The sequence below is a fragment of the Papio anubis genome, chromosome 15 (assembly GCF_008728515.1).
Source record: "Papio anubis isolate 15944 chromosome 15, Panubis1.0, whole genome shotgun sequence".
Lineage (NCBI taxonomy): Eukaryota > Metazoa > Chordata > Mammalia > Primates > Cercopithecidae > Papio > Papio anubis.
Genome location: NC_044990.1, coordinates 56,047,560 through 56,070,066, shown reverse-complemented (window position 1 = coordinate 56,070,066; position 22,507 = coordinate 56,047,560). Strand labels below are relative to the sequence as shown.

At 36.0% G+C, this 22,507-nt stretch overlaps 1 protein-coding gene across 11 annotated transcripts in view; it reads right to left on the bottom strand.

Annotated features, from left to right (window-relative positions):
- Positions 1–22,507, bottom strand: part of SCEL (sciellin) — a 112,870-nt gene that overhangs the window by 17,884 nt on the left and 72,479 nt on the right. For 5 of the 11 annotated variants that reach the window (XM_017951337.3, XM_017951338.3, XM_009192042.4 and 2 more), the window contains 9 exons: positions 21,679–21,738; positions 20,666–20,725; positions 19,652–19,711; positions 16,847–16,897; positions 15,832–15,891; positions 12,338–12,397; positions 12,134–12,193; positions 11,933–11,992; positions 2,058–2,120 (listed from right to left, as the gene is read on the bottom strand). In XM_017951337.3, coding sequence (XP_017806826.1) covers positions 2,058–2,120; positions 11,933–11,992; positions 12,134–12,193; positions 12,338–12,397; positions 15,832–15,891; positions 16,847–16,897; positions 19,652–19,711; positions 20,666–20,725; positions 21,679–21,738 — 534 coding nt within the window. The remainder of the gene's footprint in view (positions 1–2,057; positions 2,121–11,932; positions 11,993–12,133; positions 12,194–12,337; positions 12,398–15,831; positions 15,892–16,846; positions 16,898–19,651; positions 19,712–20,665; positions 20,726–21,678; positions 21,739–22,507) is intronic. The other 6 variants (XM_017951339.3, XM_009192041.4, XM_009192045.4 and 3 more) reach the window with 5 other exon arrangements.

The window sequence follows — 22,507 nt, the reverse complement described above, 5'->3', positions numbered from 1 at the left end:
CCCAAGGCAAGTCATACAAACCAAAACCCCTTTTCCCCAAAGCCAGCCATAAAACCTGAAATTATTACTCTACCTATCCCTTCACCTTTCTTTCTACGTAAAAACTGGCCGTAAAGAAATTATCTGACATCCCTTGTTTGACTGTAGGTCATAAGACCCCCATTCCAGAATGATTCTGCCCCATGCCCAGAAGGAAGGAATGCATGCTCAAGAGGTTAAGAAGAATCCAGGGACACAGGCCTTGCTTGCTTTCCCCATTCAGTCTGTTGCCATTAGGTCATATACTTTTTGTCCAATCATATTTCTTCATGGCTCTCTGTACTTTATTGAACCTAAGTATTAAATGAGCAATTTCCCATATATCTTTGGGTCTTCATTCTGAAGGCTCCCATCACAGGTTAAATAAATTTATATGCCTTTTCTCTAATTACTCTGCCTTTTGGGAGTTGATTTTTCAGCAAAGCTTCAGAGGGCAAACTGGAACTTTCTCCTTGGCTCCTACCTTCTTAACGAATCTAATTAGAAAACATATATTTGCTTGCGCATCCAATTATGATGTAAAGTGAATACATTCATAAAATGAATCACGTCTCAGTTTAGCAGATTTTCCTGGGATGCTTATTTAGATTTTTAATTTGATTCATTAAAGTACCTGAAGAGGTAGAATAAGCTGAAGTTACAAAGAAGCCAAAACTGAGAGGCAACACAAAATTTTGGTTATCAAACAGAAGATGAGCAGAGAATAAGGAAGCCAATAGGTACAGGGAAGGACAGGAAAAAGATGGACAAAATCCAATACTCAGTGACTAGCTGAGTTGCATTAGTGACAAAGAACTCTAGTTTATGTCCAAGGGTTCCAAACTTCTTCAGGTCAAGAATGAACAATATTCCAAGTGAGATCTTTCTGAGGCCTGGCAAAGCCACCATTCCTGCTCTTGAACTTCCATGAAATTCCATTTCCTCATTAATCCCTCTGATAAAATCCCATTTCATTAACAAGTCCAATGGAACTGGAACACTTCTTAAATTAAATGGGAAATTCCTTAATTATACTTAATAATTTACTTGTAATTTTTTTTACCCCAATCACTTTCAAATAATATCTGAATGAGATTAGTTTAAGTGTAAGCCCAGTCCTATTCCCAAAAGAATTCATGTATTTCCAGGATAAGCAGATTCTACTGAAAATTTATCCTCCTTCATTCTCTCAAAGACTTTCTCAAGGTCACAAACAGAAGGAAGAAGATGATTTGGGGAATTAAAGGAATGGAAAGAAACTATCTACCTGTGGAATTCAGGAATCTTTTATAGACAATATGAAAAAGAAAAGCGAGCCAGCTCTGTTGCTAGCTTTTCCATTCTCTGCAGATGAAATCAACAATATCATTTCTTTACATAAAAAAATTAATACAAAAGGCAACTGCACCTTATGAAGCTGAAAATAGTAAGCTATTGTGTTTAGTATTCCCTCATATATAGGGGTAAGAATTGCTAAACATGGAAAAGTTAATTTTTCCTAAAGTATACAGTCTGTGACTAAAATGAAGTATAGCTCCTGTCCTAACCTTTCTTGTAATGGCCAATAAGGTGTCACAGTTTTAAAGCTATTATACCCTATGGTGTAAAGAAATTTCAAAATTAGCTCCTGTTTTGTGGCTGTGATAAATTCATGCATTCTTTTAGCACTAGGCATCCAGGGAAGAGATTCCCAGAGTGCTTTCTGCACTGCTGAGAGCTTACCAAGCAACAGTAAGTAAAAATAAATCTTCACAGCCCCAAAGAGCTTTGAATTTCCATGATGCCATTTATACTAAGCAATAGAACAGCAGGCCCTGAGTCAGAAATTCTACAGAATTAGAATTATGTTAATTTTTTCACTATTAGCTATTAAGCACCACATAAATTTTTGTATTTGGATTATATATATATACACACACACTATCCAAATTATATATTATATAATGTATAATATTATATATCTCATCTTCTAAGGCTATACAATATATGCAGATGCATATGGAATTCATAAGAAAAAAGTGAATTGTAATAAGCTTTACCTTACATTCTTGTTTTCAGAAACATGAGAATTTACTTCAATTAATTTTTCCAAGTTCTGGTCTCTAAGGAAAAAAAATATGTTATTTATATATACATGTATATATGATTTAGTTACAACATAATGACAGGAAATAAGAAAATACTGAAACATCTAAAAATCAGCACATAATCTTAGACACAGTCATTTGTGACTTATCAGGCTATGGGAGATTGAATATCTGACATTGAGCTATTTGATCCATACAACTCATGGATCGAACATGGAAGTATGGATTACATTGTGAAAGAGAAATAAAGAACTAACTTTTTGGAAGGTTTGGGGAATCTGATCTGAAAAGAAATCAATAATTTTTATTCACATTCAGTTCATTTTTCTTTTTTCATTGATGTATAATAGATGTACATAGTTTCGGGGTACGTGTGATGATTTAATACATTCATATAATTTGTAAAGATCAAATCAGTGCACTTGGGCTATCTATCACCTTAAATATTTATCTTTTCTTTATGCTAGAATCATTCAACATTTTCTCATCTAGTTATTTGGAAATGCATAATCAATAATTGTAAACTATAGTCATCCTACTGATCTAATACTACGTCTTATTTCTTTTATCAAACTGCATATTTCTACCCATTAATCAACTTCTTTTCAGCTAACATTTAATGAGTATTATCTCTGTGTCATGAAGTACTAACTGTGTTTTCACATGGATTATCTCATTCAGATCTCACAAAAGTCCTGCAGAACAGTATCTGGATCTCAGAAAGGCAAAGTCAGTTTTCCAAGGCCAATTAACTAATTTTCGGAAGAGTCAAGATTTGAGATGATGCCATCTGCCCACCTGAAATCAATTCTTAGATGTTTACCCAGAGACTTTATTTAGGCTTTGGGGATCACAGAAACAAGGGAAATCAACTCAAAATTTGAATAAATAATTCATTATGTGGGGGATAAATGGGGTGATTTGATTCTTATATCTTGGGCTGCATTAATGATTTGACACCCTTTCATGAGACACAGGATCCTCTGGTATGTTATTTATATATTAGGTATAACATTGATAGTTCTTTTTATTTTCTTTTTTCATGAGTTATGAAAAGTCTTTGTCATAGGGTAGGAACACTGTTTAGAAGTCCAAACAATGAGGCCCAGTTTTTTCCTTACTTCTGTGAGCAAGTTAGCCAACCATTCTAAACTTCATGTTGCATATTAGTCTGTTTTCACGCTGCTATAAAGAACTACCTGAGACTAGGTAATTTATGAAGAAAAGAGGCTTAATTGACTTACAGTTCCATATGGTTGGGGAGGCTCTAGGAAACTTACAATCACGGCAGAAGATGAAAGAGAAGCAACTTCCTCATAAGGCGGCAAGAGAGAGAGACGGGGGAACCAAAACTACTTTTAAACCATCAGATCTCATGGAAACTCACTGACTCTCATGAGAACAGCATGGGGGGAACTGTCCTCATGATCCAATCACCTCCCACTAGGTTCCTCCCTTGACATGTGGAGATGTGGAGATTATAATCTGAGATAATATTTGGGTGGGGACACAGAGCCAAACCATATCATTTTGTAAAGAAGGACACTAATGTCCAAACTCACACAATTGTGGTGAGAACGAGTAAGTTAATGTAAATAAAACTCATGGCACAATGATATGGTTTGGTTGTGTCCCCACCCAAATCTCACCTTGAATTGTAATAATCCCTATGTGTGAAGGGTGGAGCCAGGTGTAGATAATTGAATCATGGGAGTGGTTGTCTCCACACTGGTCTTGTGGTAGCGAACAAGTCCTAAGAGATCTGATGGTTTTTTAAATGGGAGTTCCCCTAAACAAGCTCTCTTGCCTACCACCACGTAAGACATGCCTTTGCTCCTCCTTCGCCTTCCACCATGATTGTGAGACCTCCCCAGCCATGTGACACTGTGAGTCCATTAAACCACTTTTTATTTATAAATTACCCAGTCTCAGATATGTCTTTATTAGCAGCATGAGAACAGACTAATACACACGCAGTGACTACAGTTGTGGGTGAATTGAAAAAGCATAAAAAAAAAATAGAAGTGCAGTGATCCTGCAGTTGGCACTATTGATTCCACATTTTGAGAGGCCACTTTCACATTTTATTTCTGTCCTAAATTGTCACATCTTTGGAATTAACTCTGTTTTTTAAAAATCTCCCCTCTCATAGTCCTAAATAGTGGGTTCAGATAAGATTATACATGGAATCAGTACATAGATTCTCACTCACAAATATTGATAAAGATGCAAAATACGGTAAAATGTTCTCATGTTTACGTGGGGTGAGATTTAACACTCTTTTTACATAACATCCAAGCTGTCAATATTGGTATAATATGCAAATTCGGCAGCATTCCCTAGCGATACTTAAGCCTCACATTTAAAACACTAACTGCATACTTTTGAAACTGTAGAAAATAGGGTAAATTACTTTTTAAGTGAGTTACAGTGGAATTATGCCAATTAATGTAGGTAAAAAGTACTAGGTTTCAGAAGTAGCTCGGAAGTATCAAATTATTGGCTCTGCAGTCCGAACAATGTAAAATTCAAAACTGAATTCTTCTACGTAACTGCAAGAACTGAGTAAGATAATCTACTACCCTAAATCCTGCAAACTGAGAAATAGTCACTAGAGTCTTTGGATTTGCCTAATCCTTGATGGTCTCCACTAATTACTAGAGCCATCTTCTTGGCATAAGGGGCCACTAAACTATTTTAACAACCTTAGCCATTAAGAGATCTTCCCCTTAATGTTTTAAGTAATACTTTACTAAATATTTGGGGATAGTGGAATAAAATTAAAGGGAGTATCATGGTATTCCATGATTCAGTTTCCTAAAAATGTCAAATTGGGATGGTGGGCAGTGGTAAATAGTGGAAGATTATTAGGAGGTGTGAATCTTGGGCAATTAGAACTTTGTTTCTCAAAGTGATTCCCCCTCCAGTGCTAATGCTGGAGGAACTGAGTGCTAGTTTTACAGGGAAACTGGTGGCTTTCATTACAACTTGAGAGTAGGGTCATATTATTGTGGCCTAATATGGCCTTGCACATAGTAGCTGCTCCATAATTTAATTTAATTCCACAAATTAATTCCATTTGTGGAATCAATTTAAATTATTAATTTAAATTATCTTTTCTTTTTTGGGGAAGCCTCTTACAACCTTACCCAGCTCTGAGAAAAGATATTAAAGGAACCCCAAGGGAAAGTATTAGCCTAGACCATGAACCTTTAAGATTGTCTGGTCTGTCCATATCTAGGGACATAGTATCCACCAAATTCATGTGGAAAAAAGACCAGTAAAGCCAGTTATGGTCATTTCACCTCTATCTCTGTCCATCACCCAGCACCTGCCTTGCTTCACCCCTGAATGCACATGTTATATTTATTTCTTTTTTGCACAGCTCCTAGTCCTGGCTTTGTTTCATTATCTTTGGAGCTTGTTCTGGGTTGAATTATATACTCCCCCAAATTCATATGTTGAAGTCCTAACCCCCAATACCTCGGAACGTGACCTTATTTAGAGATAAGTGTCCTCAGAGGTGATTTAATCAAGTTACAAATAGTGTCTCTAAGATGAAATTTGGACTCAGATACACACAGAGGGAAGACAAAGTGAAGACATAAAGTGAAGACAGTTTTCTGGCTGGGCGCAGCGGCTCACGCCTGTAATCCCAGCACTTTGGGAAGCTCAGGCGGGTGGATCATGAGGTCAGGGGTTCCAGACCAGCCTCACCAACATGGTGAAACCCCGTCTCTACTAAAAATACAAAAATTAGTTGAGCGTGGTGGCAGGTGCCTATAATCCCAGCTACATAGGTGGCTGAGGCAGGTGAATTGTGTGAACGGGGGAGGCGGAGGTTGCAGTGAGTCGAAATCGCACCATTGCACTCCAGTGTGGGCGACAGGGCTAGACTCCGTTTCAAAAAAAAAAAAAAAAAAAAAAGTGAAGACAGTTTTCTACAAGTCAAGGAGAGAGGCCTGGCACAGATATTTCTCTTTTGGCCTGAGAAGGAGCCAGCCCTGTGGAAGGAACCAACCCTGCTGACAGCTTGATCTTGGACTTCTGCCCTCCAGAACTGTGAAACAACAAATATTTGTCTTTAAGCCACCCAGTCTGTGGTAGTTTGTTATGCAGCCCTAACAAATAAATACAGGTTTGCTTCTACCCTCACAATGTGATTACATGTATTTTCTCAGCCTTATGATGGACATCCTCAACTCCTCCTGGCTTTGAACTCCTGGCTGCTATAGATACTGCCCACATACTGCTCAACCTCTTTTGTACCTTAGTTTTCATGAGAGGGAGAAAGAATGGGTTTGGATCTGAGAAAGGAGAAGAAGCCAGAATCTTAAAAATCCAACAACTACGGACAGATAACTCAAAATTGCAACCTATGCATGCCTTCAAAGAAACACATTTCCAAAGAGGAAATACAGTTGCAAATCACCAAGTAAACTATATTATTATTTGTTTCATAACATTTTTCTTATTTTATTAAACACTACCACATATCAGGTTTGGTAGAGTAATATTTATTTATTTAAGGCTAGTCAAGTGAAGCAGTGGAAGTGGAAAAGGAACAAAGAAATCTATAACTGGTGTGAGCAGTTAGTAGTAAACACCACTGCACTCAGAGCAGCCAATATTTTACTCTGAATAATCTATACCAATATTTAATGCAAAATAGAAAGTTCCCGATGAAGAAAAGTACAAAATGTGTATTTACTTTGGCTATTCACTCTGATTGATGCCATCAGCTACATTTGAAGATCCAGTAAAAGAAGCACAGACTGCTCATAAGCTTTCCAAGTTAAAGGCGATAAAAATAAATTTTTGTTCTTTAATTAAGACCACATCAATTGCATGGTGACTTTTACACTGTGGTATAAGATGAAGAACTGTGAGTCAAGTGTGAAAAATAGATTTTTATAGAAATGCAACCAAATGCTGCAGGGTTAAGCAGAGGCTTGATTCCAATCCCCTTTCATGGCAGTGGCATAGAAGGCAGGCAGACCTTAAAATAGTATATACATTGATGGACAGGTGGAATTAATTCTAAGAAAATCACCAACTTTCTGTAGTTACAGAAAATTGTTGAAGAGCAAATTGTTACTGACTATTGCAACTAATAATGTTTTTTGTTTGTTATTTAGAGACTGGGGTCCAGCTCTGTCTCCCAGGCTCGAGTGTAATGGTGCTGTCATAGCTCACTGCAGCCTCGAACTCCTTGGCTCAAGCAATCTTCCTGTCTTAGCTTCCCAAGTAACTGGGACTACAGGTGCATGCCATCACACCCAGCTAAATTTTTTTTATTTTTGTAGAGACAGGGTCTCAGCATGCTGTCCAAGCTGGTCTCAAACTCCTGGCCTCAAGCCATCACCTCACCTCAGCCTCCCAAAGTACTGGGATTACAGGTACCTGGCCTAATAATGTTTTTTAAATGTAGATTTCAGAATATTTGGGGAGAAATACGAGTTATCTATGACATAAAGCCACAGGACAATTTTTGAGTAATTTATCCATGTTATAATAATGTCATTTATTTTCTACTACCACATCAAAAACTATAAACTGTCTTACAAAGCAGGTGAAGGAAAAAAAATAAGAGATTCTGGAGACCCAGGAATTACGTCTTTTACTATACAACTTTTCCTAGGAGAAGCTCTGCATATGAGAAAGTTATTAGCCCACTCCTAACTGTTCTTCCTTTCTCATGTGGGTGTGGGAGGTATTTATTAATAGGCAGCAATATGTTTCTCACCATACAGCTCATTTAAATTGCTTTTGTAGAGTATCAAACATATTTACAAAATTAAAAGTCTTCATATAAAAAATGTACTATGGTATTCCTTTTATGCCAGGAACTAAATCTTAGGCATTAGGCGTTAGTTCAAAAGGAATACAGTGAGAGAACTGGTATAATTCCTTAACTTATTGACATAGCAAAATAGGCCCAATTCTTTATATTTTTACATATTTTTATAATTCTTTTCAGTGAGGGAGTCTTAAAGAAATTAACAGCTCCATAGAGCAGTTAGGCAATTCAGGTATTTTAAATATAAGATGTGACCAAGAATTTCAGTGGCTCCAATTCACTATAGTTTATTGAGATTATGTCATGAGCAAAAGATAGTCATTGGCTCAAGCAAGGAGACCAGTCACAAGAAATCTGATTCTTTTCATTTGATTTCACTCATAGGGGCTCAGAATGTCACAGCTGGAAGGCTAGACTTTCTCTAAGTGGACTATCACAAGGCACTGATGAGGTTGAGATTTATCCTTTAATTCAATATTTGCTAAATACCTAACATGTGCCAGGCATTGCATTATGCACTATGGGTAAAGAAATAAACAAGGCAGACCCAGTAGTTACCCTTAAAGACCTTATAGTCAAAAAGGGATGATTAAATAATAACTCTCTTGAAGAGACCAACATTATGGGACAGAAAAGACAGATCGAGAACATCTAGAAGAAGCATCTGATGCAGACGTGGTGGGTTAGAAGGGCTTCCCAGAGCCTGAGTGAGAGACACCTAAGCGGATACCTAAAGGATAGGTAGAAGTTAGCCAAGCAATAGCGATGAAGGAGGAGTGAGGAGTATGCAACTTAGAGGGTGTGTGTGGGTGGGGTTTGCTTTTGGGTGGAGAATGATAATAGACTGGAGTGGGAAAGCCCATAGATGCCAGATCATGGTGGGCTTGGAGACCAGGTTAAGGAGGATCATGGCCATTATGCAATAGCAATGGGGAGCCACAGAAGGAGTTTAATCAGAATGACATGATCAGATTTGTGTCTTAGGAAAACCACTCTACAGGGTGGCAAATGGATTGAAGGGCAGAAGGGGAGATTGGCAGCAGAGGGGCAAGTTAGGAGGCTGAACAATAATCTGGACTGCAGAACCAGTGGGTATGATGAACTGTCTTGGACCACTCCCTGAGATTAGGTGATGCATCCAAAGTGATTGATTGATTGATTATGGGGAATGAAACACCAGAAAGAGTCAAGGTTGTCCCCAAGTTTATGTTAACAGAAATATGAAAAATATGCAATAGGTAGTTAGGAAGGAACTCTTCTCTTTTTGGAATACTAAAAACTTGGGGATGTCTTAACAAATAGGAAATCCTTAAGAAGATGGAAGTATAATGCCACAAACAGTTAAGAGTATTTTTTTTCTACTTTAGATGAAGGATGCCTTTTCTAACTGTAGAGACGGTGGTGTCACTAGATGCTTTTCAAATATTCATTCAGGAGCAGATATTTAGCGTTTTAATAATCAGTCTAACAACAGTTTACAGGCTACAGATAACTGAATATCTCTCTTTGATACTGGTTAATGAAAATGTGAAACTGTTACTACCAAAAGTCATGCAAATTCTTACTGACTAAATGAAAATTTTGTGCACATCTGTATTTTTTCCTAGAAGAAGTTCAAGGATGCCTGCTTACATTCTGATCAATGGCAGTAGTTTATTCAGCCCCTAACTATGAATTAAATATACAGCTGCTGGAAATGTCAGCAAAGTCAGATGAAAGAACTCTGATTCACGGCTGTTACACTATTAAATAATCAGTGCTTATGTCACATTGAATTGATGTAACAGTGCCTTGTGACTGTTCTTCCTACTGAGAGGCACTTTTAAAATACTCTCCTTCATAGAGGGCAGAATGGATAGATTATAGATACGGGTGGCTGAACCAATTGAATGAAGTCGCTTTTTTCAAATAGATAGTTCAGTCTTTCCTGTTCGTCTGCTTTGTGATGATTCTTGAACATCCCAGCTGATTCTCATCATATCTGTCATACTACTAAAGAATAATTAGACATAGGTTAGGTTAGATTTGTGAATCAAGCCACCATCTTAAAACAACACGATAGCCAATATTTTTTAATTTTTTTTATAGTAATCATATCTGTATACGGAAAATGTCCTCTTTCTATGGATATTTGATTAGGAGTTGCTGAAATATAAACTACCTTTTTACCAAATTGGCCTCCTCTAATAAAACAACAGGCAAAAAACCCTTCTGAGAAAGTTACCGTTGTCAATAAAGCACAATTGTCAGAGGGACTGAGGGAGGAAAGAGGTGGAGGGAGGAGATGTGGGAGAGAAAGTCAGAGACTACGTTTTTCACTGTCAGTTATTACATAACGTGGTTATTAAACGTAACCACTTTCAACATGATTGGGAACTTCCTAAAACTGTTACTGATAAAAAGAAAAATCCACCCAACAAATGCCACTATAAAGAAAGGGTTCTACTTCGCAAAGATATTTCCGTACAATTCTCAGCAGCAGAGTCCACTGTTATTTCAGTTATTAGAAACTCCACATGCAGCAAGGTTTTCTTTCCTCCCTGTCATTTTTACAATAATCCTCCAGAATAAATATATCTGATCATTGTCCTTTAACTGTGTATGAGCAGCAGAGGATCATAGGGAATATGAAGAATGGAAAGAACAAGAGAGTCTGAGCTGATTTTACCACAGATCTTTTGTTTTCCCTCTAGGTAGTGACATCAGAAGTCCCTGAGTTTAAGTCCAGGGTGTATTTTCTTTCTTGAAAAGGTTATTTAGTACCTTTGAGCTCTAGTTTCTTCTTCTACAAAATAGGGTGCAGGAATAGATTTCTCATGGGATTGTTGTGAAGATTAAATGTATGTGAACTGCCAGTCATATCCTAGGTGCTCAAAACAGCAAGAACAAAATATGATACTCAGATAGAAAACAAACTAGGAGATGTAAGAGTTAGGCCAATCATGAATTCCACTTTCCTGTTTCTCCTAATGGGTTCAAAGTACTTTATCATATGTTAATTTCTTTTTGTCATTTTAGAATATTGGACTACTATTTCCAGCAATGTATTTATTATAATACAATTTCAGGTCAGTAGAGCCATTTATTTGGACTTCTGATACAGTGCACTCTTTTGCATTGTCTATTACTTTATTACAGGTTAATAAAGCAGTTTATGTGAAATATATCAAATAACAAATTATAAGATATTGTAAGAATGTAAAATGGAAGTTTATGGTTAAAATCTGTAATATTTTGTGGGCCCACACTAGCTGTGGATCTAGGATTTTGAAGACCATGAATATTCTTTCCAATGTTCTACAGACATGCATTCTAATGTTTTACAGACATCCACAGAAACCATTAGTTTGGTTCAACTTCTTCAAAATATCTTTTTTCCTTATTTAATTGTATTCATTTCTTTCATTTCAGTCCTAAAACTCTATTTTCTGTAGACAATAAACACTAAGTTGTTTTAGTGCAAATAAGAAGCCCAGAACTAATTCCAAAATAGTGCAATTGATTCCAGAAGAGTGTGATATGTTTCCTTGTTGACAGGAGTCACACGGGATGGATCGTAAATGTATCCTCATTTAACACACCAAAGAAAACTAAAAGTCTTCAAAAGAAAGGCAGGAAGGAAGAAAGGAGAAAAGAAGAAAACAAAAAAAGGATAGGAAGGAGTGGCTGATGCCTGTAATCCCAGCAATTTACGAGGCTGAGGCAGGATTGCCTGAGCCCAGAAATTTGAGACCACCCTAGGCAACTAGTAAGACCCCATCTCTAAAAAAATTTTTTTAAATTTGCTGCCAGTTACTCAGGAGGCTGTGGCAGGAGGACCACCTGAACTCAGGATTTTGATGCTGCAGTGAGCTACGATTGTGCTACTGTGCCCCCACCTGGGTGATAGAATGAAATGGAAGGAAGGAAGGAAAGAAAGAAAAAAGGGAGGAAGAGAGGAAGGGAGGGAAGCAGGGAGGCAAGGAGGGAGGAAGAATTTCCTACCCTAGAAACTTGTAAACATGTCAAGATAGTCAAGGTCATTTACCGATTAGTGTTTCTAAGAGCTGAAGGTTTCACTTTGATAAGATTGTCCAAGTCTTGGCTGCTTAAAAGAGGGAGAGAAAAAAGTTCAGATTAGTAATAGGTTTTGGGGTTGTGCTAGGTCAATAAAGCAACATTATAAATGTACTTCATCCAGGGGCAACAGACAAATAAAAACATGAATTGACTGCTTCTATTTGATTACCTCTGATTGTTTCTGATTACTGCAGGATTTACTTTGATGAGGTTAGCAAGATCTTGGTTTCTTTAAATCAAACAATAAAAAGAGAGCAGGTTAATTATGAAGTTCTTTTGGTAATATCATTAAGGTTATAAATCTGCTTGAAGTAATAATAAAACTTAATATTCTTTCTGACCAAAGCACATTAAAACAACATAGTTTTATTACCTTTGGTTGTTTGTGAAAATTTCAGGATTCACTTTGATGAGTTTATCAAGATCTTGTTTTCTTTAAGTGGAAAAAATATTAAAGCAACTTGGATTAGAGATAATCATAGGTTTAAGGTAATTGGAAATGGAAAGGATAATAGTATAAGACATTGTTTTAGTATTGACTAACCATGAAATATGTTTTCTAAACAATTTAGGGGATGAAGAATTACGCTTTATCAGAAGAAAACTTACTCTAATTTCATACATTTTATTGACAGAGCCTATCTACAAGGGCATGCTGGTTAAGTCACCATAGCAAACATTTGGTAACTGACAATTGTTCATTCTTGAATGTATTAACATTATGAAGATACCAACTGATTTTAATATCCTTATTTTTAAAATCAGGTTAATCAACTAAGGATATCAATTAAAAAAATAAACTCTAAAATGGGGATTATTGTTAATATAAGGCTTAGCAAAGAGAGTTCCAGCAATCCATCAATTTCAAAGTGTTCCTCTAAACCCATTTTAATACTTATTCAGAGACATACATGGCAGTTATCATGGCAAGAGATTGCAGAACTGACAACACCTGCTTCCAGTACCATCTGGGAAACAATCTACATGTACCTCTCCCTGCAACAGTGCATTTTCCTTATATAAAAATAAAATACAATTTATTCCTCAAAAAAAAAAAAAAAAAAAAAAAAGGATGCAAGGTCAGGGACCAAAAGAGCGTCATTTAGAGATGAATCATCAGAACGTCTGAGAAAAGGTCTGCATTTTCTTCCCCAGCCTTCAACCTTTCCATAGAATGTTCAAGGCTTCATTTAGTTTGATTTATTCTTCATGGTTCTCACCTCTCCATAGCCTATGGAAAGGCTCTAACTGAATTTTCCCTATTTTGAGCTTTATTCTGTGATAATGTTCTCAATTGAACATAATAAATTGATATCTATGAATACTATTAAAAGAATGATTGACATATGAAAACTATCCACAACATAATTTCCTTGTGTAAACTGATGACAAAATCTGTCACAAAACTAAACTGTGTCAGAAAGACAACAGTCTTTAAAATGAGGTTAATTTCACATATTATTATAAAATACAAAGAATACAACTTTGTAGAGTGGACAGTATGTTCAAAAGCCACAATTTTAAAAAAATATACAATTAATCACAATATTGGTTAGTGTAACTACAGATAATATTTATGTGTCAGCAAAATTAAGAGTAACATTAAAAAAAAAACCAAAAATCCACTAGAACTTCCATTTTCACTGTCCTACTGAGCACAAAAATTTAATTTACCTAATAATCTAGAACAATTATATACTAACCACTGTTACATAAAGCCCAACAAGAAATACATTTTACATCACAGCCTAAAACTGTCTTTTACCGACAGCCACACACACACACACACACACACACACACACACACACACACACAAAGACATACATTTTATGAAATAATATTCTTACTACATAAGAACTCTCATATTTTCTGTTCAGTTCATTCTATTTTATTAAGAGAAAAATGCTGATTGCCATTCACTAAATTAATTACAAGACCCTTTAATGGATTGCAACCCACATTTGAGAAACACTAGCTCAGAAAACATAAATATATGCTATATTCTACCACCACTCCTATAAAGACAACACCATGTGTTAATAAAACAAAAATCTCAGGAACAGTCTGGAATTGCCTTGATTGATAGCATCATGCAATTTTTGAAAACAACAAATATGTAGATTTTTTTCAGGCCCTAGATCCTGCAAAGCAAGATGTCTAAATTTTATCCAGGAAAATGTAACATTTTTTTCTCTCAAGTTACTGTTTTTATTTATTTAGCTTTAAGAATGTAGTAAAGGATACATTAGGATATTTAGGTTATTATTACTTTCATGCAGTTTAAAAGCTGTAAAGTGTTTTGCAATCATTTGCACATTTGTGCCATTTTAATCTATGAAGCAATCTTTCAAGTGACCCTGTAAGAACAGTAAAAAACACCTCCTGGTCATCCCACAGCAAGAGCAACATTCCTATCTTTACAGCCTCTGCTATTTCCCAAGGTGCTTAATTAATTTTTATGTAATTTAAGATCAAAGTCTGTGTGCTGTGATGTAAAGACTAGGAGGAGTTGGGCTAGGAGTTAGAAGATCTCACAGATGACTGTGAGATTTTCGCCCCTGGTCTCAGTATTCTCATCTGTAAATGAGGAGGTTGGATTGGATAATCTCCAAGGCTCTGTCCATCTCCAAACATCTCCTCCTAGGACTCCATGAATACGAATTTTACTGCCTCTGTGTTTATTAATTAGCTCTTCAGTATCTCTCCTTTTTAAGAATGCAACTCATTGACAATATATTCTATATTCAGCAAGCAGTACATGAGTGCTCCAAAATGTAATATATTAAACTGACAACCTATTATTGTCTTGGTGTAGCATTTCTGTGCCCCTGGTACATAATTAGCTTTAATCTATGTTAATTGCCTGCTGTTAATAAGATTGAATATGCCTACTGAATTCTCTTTTTGGCTTCCACAACCTATAATTATACCTAATGTACAAGTAATGATACCTGGTTGTAAGCTGTGAACCCAGTAGGTGCTCAGTAATTATTCACTGCCTAAGAGATGATAGAACTACTATCAGTCTTCCACTAATTTTTTCTGTGGCCTGCTCAAATCACTTAACCTTTCTGAGTCTTAATTTCCTCTTCTGCAAAATGAGTAGATTCATCTGGAACACTGGTTTTCAAAATTATTCAAATGACTGGGCCAAGATATCCTAAGGTTCCTTCCCTCCATCTCCAAAATTTTACAATTTGTATACGTACCAACAGAACTTAAAAGGGGAAATCATGAAACCGTTCTTAAGATATATTTATATATAAAACAGTAATGTGTAATGATATTGTCTTCAATTAACTATAGACAAAAAGTGAATTTCATTATCTTACTGACATTACTTCAAGAAGAATTATTAAACTTTAGGTCCATTACCTTGCTGAGCGCAGTAAACCTCCCAAGAATAATGAACCTCATAAAATTTCCACTGACTACCAGAAAACTCTAAAATGAGGTGAATGATATTGCTAATGATTAGTCTAATGAAGTGTCTAGGTCTTTTTTCAAAAAAATTAACTACCATTAATAAATTCTCATCAATTTCAAAGACAAAAGTATTAATTTCAATACCATACAAAACAAAACATCAACAGCTCCTAGACTACCTATGTTCCTTCCTGCCCATTTCTTCAACTGCTCTGTTCAATTCCTTTACTGGAGGCTTAGAGAAGAGAAAGCACCGCCATACATTGTTTCCAGCTGCCTCTCTTTCTTGCAATTAACAAATATTGAGACATCTAGGTTTCCACCTGTGATGATATTTTGAGATTTGCATTCAATTTGCCCATAGAATAATTCTAAATCATTTCTATTAATTTTGGGTTTACTTAACGAGAAACATAACAAAACTCACATCCATCTCTTACCCATCAGTGTTTTTGACAACTTTGGGGCTGACATTAATGTGTTCATCAAGACCTTGTTCACTGCGAAAACAAAATTAGAGGAAATTGGCAAATTTCATACCGGCATTTCTTTTTTTTTGTTTCGACAGGCGTAAATCATTCAACAGAATCCTAGTATAAAAAGTCATGAGTTTACTGAGTTTCCAATTTATATATATTAGTTACCATTTTTTTAATCCTCAAAACAACTCAGTGACATCAACATTACCACCCCTACCCCCACCCCCACTGCCTTTATAAACAAAGATATTGCACTTCAGAGGGATTAAGGCATTCCCTGGGGCCAGATACCTAAGAAATGGCTGAGGGTGAACCAAAATTCCAACCACAGGAACTGGACCTCAAACTCCACACTCCTTTCCCCAACATCCTCCCTCTGTCTCATGTTCATAACAATCCCTCACATCCATACAATGCTTTTCACCTACATTATCTTCACAGTAATTCAATGAGTGATAGTTTGGGGTTTCTCTGCCATGCTTTTAGTAACTTTTGTCCAGTGTATAATGGGTCTTAATTTCTCAAGAACAGAAGTAAATTCAATGTCATGCAAAAAATATTTTAATCAAACATAAGAATATTATGTTGTCAGTTTTCTTGCCAGTCATTTAAATATTAATCTCTGGGTTTGTGAGAGAATAGAAAGCCAATATTTACTGATTTGTTCAGTTTTATGAACTTGTAATTTACTATGAATTTATGATTATAATTTAGTTATGCTATTACTGTGTCAAAGGAACTTCTAAAGTAGTAATTACAGAATTACCTTTAATATTATCATCTTCAACAATAATATAATGAAATTAATGAAAGCAATAATAGATAAAAAAAAATCTATCCAGCGTTATTATACATCAACTTGTTCTCATTTTTTTTCATGTCCCCTTTCAAAATGTCTTTAGTTAATAATTAATCTTATTTTGGGGCATAAATTGGAGACTTGCTAAGAAGTCTTCAATAATCTTAATAAGCTTACCTTTTGTTTGCTGAAGGGATCACTTTGATAAGATTGTCCAAGTCTTGGTTCCTAAAAAAATGTTAAGTTTCAGTAGCTGACTAGGTCAACTAAAATCCAATAATGTGTATATTTTTTCAGCCTTAATATTAACCAAATGATTGTTGCTAATTTAAAACTTCATCTATACTTAAATTTTTAGCCTTATGTAAAAGCAGGTAGCTACTATGAATTCATTTCTTGCATACATTTGTGTATATGATAATTTAATTTGGTTTTATTCTTGTTTCTTTCAAGTCAACCTCAAAGCAGAATTATTCCTAAACTCTTTATTTTACATACGTTATCTGTGTGGCAGAATTAGACCATTTAGAATATTTTCTGGAGGTTATAATGAGCGAGAGAAAATATAAAATTATTCATTATATCCATATGTTCCTTGCTCCCCTTCTTCCACAACAAACAGAAGCTGAGATTTTTTGTAAAAAAAAAAAAAAAAGAAAAAGAAAAAAAAGAAAAAAAAGTCATTTTCTGATTCTATGTAGGTAATATATATAATATAAATATGTAATATTCACACTACCCCAAGATATTAAATCACTTCAGAATCACACTTCATGCAAAGCTAAATTAGAGCGAGCGAGGCATCAGTTTATATAATTTATGTTTCTATTCTAAACACTCAAATAGGCATTCATCGCTCTACAGAGATGCTGCTGTTATCACAGTAATGATACCAACCCTAACACCAAAGACCTGAATAGGAAGCCTAATTTGATATACTTTATTATTGGATGATATGTTATATATCCTGGAGAGAAAATAATTGGAAAGACTTATATCTTAATTAATCCTTAAGACTAATCTATAGGTTCATTTCATCATGTGCGTATTCTTCCATGTAAATTATTATATTCTATTACATTGAACTGTTTAAAATTGCCATTTTGTTGGTCAAAAATAGTTGAATGTCAGTAATTTCATAAGATTCAACCTCCCAGGAAAATTTATTTGCTATCTTCTTCATATTGAGTAGTGCTATGGGAAATTAACAATAAAGAGAAAATTGTTAAGAGTAATAATAATACTAATAGATAATGTGTAATAAGCACGTGAACACTAAGTGTTTTACAAGCATGATCATGTTTAATTTTTGTAGTAACTCATGAAGAAATTAACTCTTACAATCCTGATATTACATATAAAAAAGCCGAGGTATAAAGGAGGTTAGGCAATTTGTCCAAGACTACACAGCTAGCAAAAGGTCCTCTGAACTCAAAAAATCTCACTACCAAGTAAAATAAATAGACACACAACCAAATGCAATACATGGCAGCATGTGGCTACCAAAATACAGCCTCAAACATTATAAAGGAAAAGTCATGAATAATCAGGCCATCTTCACCTTTAGAAACTAAGTCATCTTGGGAGAGGGAAAAGGCAACTGTCTTTCACTGAATCTTAATCTGTAATGTAATTATATGGTTTCTGGATTTAGTGTCTGACCCTCAATAGTAAAACTAAATTTGTATTAATATATGCCAAATCAGAGGGGCAGTAGGGTAGTAGGCTGTATTTCAGACTCCACCTCAACTACATTCAGATTTGACTCTCTTCACCCGCTCAAACAAAATACTATGTAGTCTAGGGGTCAGCAAACTATGGACCTCAAGCTAAATCCAACTTGCAGCCTGCTTTTGTAAATAAAGTTTTATTGAAACACAGCCACGCCCATTTGTTCACAAGGTACTTATGGCTGCTTTCACACTATTGGCAGAGATACTTAAAAACAGAGACAATTTTGGTCCCTGAAACCAGAACTATTTACTATTAGCCCTTTAAGAAAAAGTTGCTGACCTCTGATCTAGTCTAAATAAGCTGTTTGATAGCCACATACTGTAAAATGGACCGTATTCCAATATGCAAAGTAAGATAGGAAATCTGCTGAGAGAAGATATATATCTTGGTATCTTTTATATCTAACTCATGTTCAAATTCATGTAACAATATATATTTACAAGTTGGTGATTTTATTATGCCTGTTTATTTACTTAACATGATATGCCTTAGATAAAATTCTTTCTATATAAAAGAAAAATGTCATTCTTTTTTCAATGAACTGAGAATAATTTTTTAAATGACTTCCCAACTTTAGGAATTGTTTGGGTGGTAGACAATAAGAAGAGAGGGAATACGTGATGGAAGAAGAAGGAGGAAGAATTTTTTATCATATGAAGACCTTTCTTTAGGCTACTTAGATCTGGGAAATTGTTTGGGGTGATGTTTTGTCTCATGGGGAATTCTCATTAATTTTTAAGGAAATCCTCAGCATGGAACACAAATCTCATACTGGTAAGAGATCATTCCTGTATTTCAAGGAATTCTCTCTCCCATGGCCAGAGAGCCTTGAGCACAGGATCTGCTGATTTGGGTCCCATCATTGGTTGTCTCTACGGCGGGACGATGCAATTTATTTATTTATTTATTTTTGAGACGGAGTCTCGCTCTGTCGCCCAGGCTGGAGTGCAGTGGCCGGATCTCAGCTCACGGCAAGCTCCGCCTCCTGAGTTCACGCCATTCTCCTGCCTCAGCCTCCTGAGTAGCTGGGACTACAGGCGCCCGCCACCACGCCCTGCTAATTTTTTGTATTTTTAGGAGAGACGGGGTTTCACCATGTTAGCCAGGATGGTCTCTATCTCCTGACCTCGTGATCCGCCGGCCTCGGCCTCCCAAAGTGCTGGGATTACAGGCGTGAGCCACTGCGCAATTTACCATGTTTTTAAGTTGATTAGGACAAAAACGGGGGAGAAGTTCCATAAACCTTACCCTTGGTTAGTTGTGTTTCTTTCAGGAGCCACTTTGATGAGGCGGTCGAGACTTTGGCCCCTTCAAAATATAGAAAACCAGATCAGTGGTAGATTTACCGCTGACTTCAAGTATTTGTTAATGGCTTCAAGTATTTGTTAAAACTGAGAAATACTTTTATTATAAAATATTTATCAAAATAATAAAATTAGAGATCATCTCAGAGGGCTGGGGGTTTTCAGTGTTGACTGTGAATATACATATAGGGACCTAACTAAAACTGGAGAGAAATAATGAATAAGCACTTTTAGAAAATGTTTGATGTGCCAGGCCAGGCACTCTTCTTAGTGATTTACATGATTTGTCTAATTTAATCCTCACATCAATCCTATGACATAGGAAGTATTCATAGGAAGTATTATTATTCCCGTTTCATAGAGGGAATAACTAAGACACAGAAAGCTTAAGTAATTTTCGCACATGGCTAGTGGTAGCAGAGCTGGGATTTAAAGCTAGGTAATCTGGCTGCAGAATGCCTGTGCCTTATCATGACACCAAACATCTATTGGAACTTAGTAACTGAATTAGACTTGGGAGTATTGAGAGAGCTCCTGGTGCAATTTCCTCACTTTGCAGATGAGAAACTGAAGCCTAAATAGAAGTGACTAGTTTGAGCACACACAGGTAAGAGGAGCAGAGACAGGCCTATACCCACAACTACGGGATCTGGTCTAGTTCTCTTTCTCCTCTACTATGTCATCCCTTCTGCTTGAGAAAAATAATAAATCAATGAAGAAAAATGTCCTGTCCATGGTGGGAAAACAATTTTATTCCTGATTAGTCAAAGAGTACTCTCATTGTATCAGAAATTGGTTGACCAAAATTTTTAACATTTCAGATGTGAAGTAGGCAGGGATACACGGCTTCTCTTGAAGGATCATTGGGTTCAGCATCAGTCAGCCGAAATGAGGCTTTGATTATACTTTTAGGCATTGGTTACTATGAAACAAAAAAAGGGAGCTTACTAAATCTTACCCTTGAGTACTTTTTTCTGTTCCTGGATTCACTTTGATGAAGTCATTGAGGTCTTTGGAACTTCAAACAAAAAACAAAAAACATGATAAATAAAAGTGGAATTAAATAAATTGGCTGTTTCAATTTAAAGGATGTATGTACTCAAGATAAATTTTACTATTAAGCTTTGAGATAAATTGGTACAAGACTATGCTCTTAATTTAAAAGACTAAACTTTGTGACCTTCCTACCAATCACTGGTACACTGACATAGTTTCTCATTTACCCCCAAAATAAAACCATACAATTAGGGCAAGACTCCATTAAAAAAAAAAAAATCAGTTAATGAATGACATAATAATCTGCTAAAAACTCTCACCTGGTTCCCCTAAGCATTCCATCTAATGTTACAGCTATAACTAAACTGTTTTGTTAATCATTTCCATTTGTAATATCCTTCTTTTAAAAATGGATTTTATACCCATTATTTCATTCATTCCTAAAAACTATCAAGTGACAAAAACCAAACATCATCATTATTATTATTATTGACATGGTGTTTGACTCTGTCACCCAGGCTAGAGTGCAGTGGCTGGATCTCGGCTCATTGTAACTTCCACCTCCTGGGTTCAAGCAATTCTCCTGTCTCAGCCTCCCAAGTAGCTGGGACTACAGGTGCACCCCACCATGCTTGGCTCATTTTTGTATTTTTTATAGAGACAAGGTTTCACTATGTTGGCCAGGCTGGACTTGAACTCCCAACCTCAAGTAATCCGCCTGCCTCGACCTCCCAAAGTGCTGGGATTACAGGTGTGAGCCACCGTACCCAGCCAAACAAATATTATGATTCTCATTTTATAACTAAGGAGCCTGTAGCTCAGCATTCACGGGACTTGTTCAAGGACATTAAGCTAGTAAGTAATGGGGTTCAGACTTTCTGATCCCAATCCAAAGGTTTTTCAACACATCTTCTTTCCTGAGTGCCACAAATGGATGGGGAAGAGGAAGGAAGAGAGGTAAGACATAGTCCTCACCCTTGGTTACTTCTGTTTACTTCAGGGGTCACTTTGATGAGATTGTCAAGACTCTGGCCCCTTTAAAACATTGAAGAAATGGTAAGATTGACAACACATAACAACGGTAGACTGACAACAAGAAGATAAAGCTGTTCATTAAAACTCAGAAGCAGTGTAAAAACTCATTGAGATCATGCCAAGGAGTTGAAGATTGAAGATTGTGAAAGGTGACTGCAGAAGTATGTGGGGATTTGTATATCTCTGAAATTCACTGAGACTCAGGGAGACAGTATTTTAGTCTCAGAGCCATTTGGCCGCTAGCAAGTACTGCACTAGGATTCTCTCTACTTTTATGCACTAAATGCTACAATTTTAGCTTTTACCAGGTGCACAAAACATTTTTGTAACTTAGTCTATATACTTATTTCATGAAACATTCCAGAAGGGATACTCTTTACTAACCTCCAACATGTAGAACTTTAAAACCAGCTTTGGAGAATCCATATTTTGTAAAATTGGCATTCATTAGCAGATTTTTTCTATCACAAAACTGTATTAATACACCAATTTGTTAAAAATCTATGATATGCAACCCAGTAATTGCTTCTGGTACTTATAACTGTGTTAGAATTATGAATTTTGACTTGTTGTATTTGGCAACAAACAATAGGAATATTAAAATCTACAGAGTTCTGAAACATTCTGAAATGTAAGATCTATCAACTGTAATATAAAGCACAACACTCTGGCTGGGCATGGTGGTTCATTCCTGTAATCCCAGCATTTTGGGAGGCCAAGGTGGGAGGATCACTTGAGCCCAGGAAGTCCAGGCCAGACTGGGCAACAT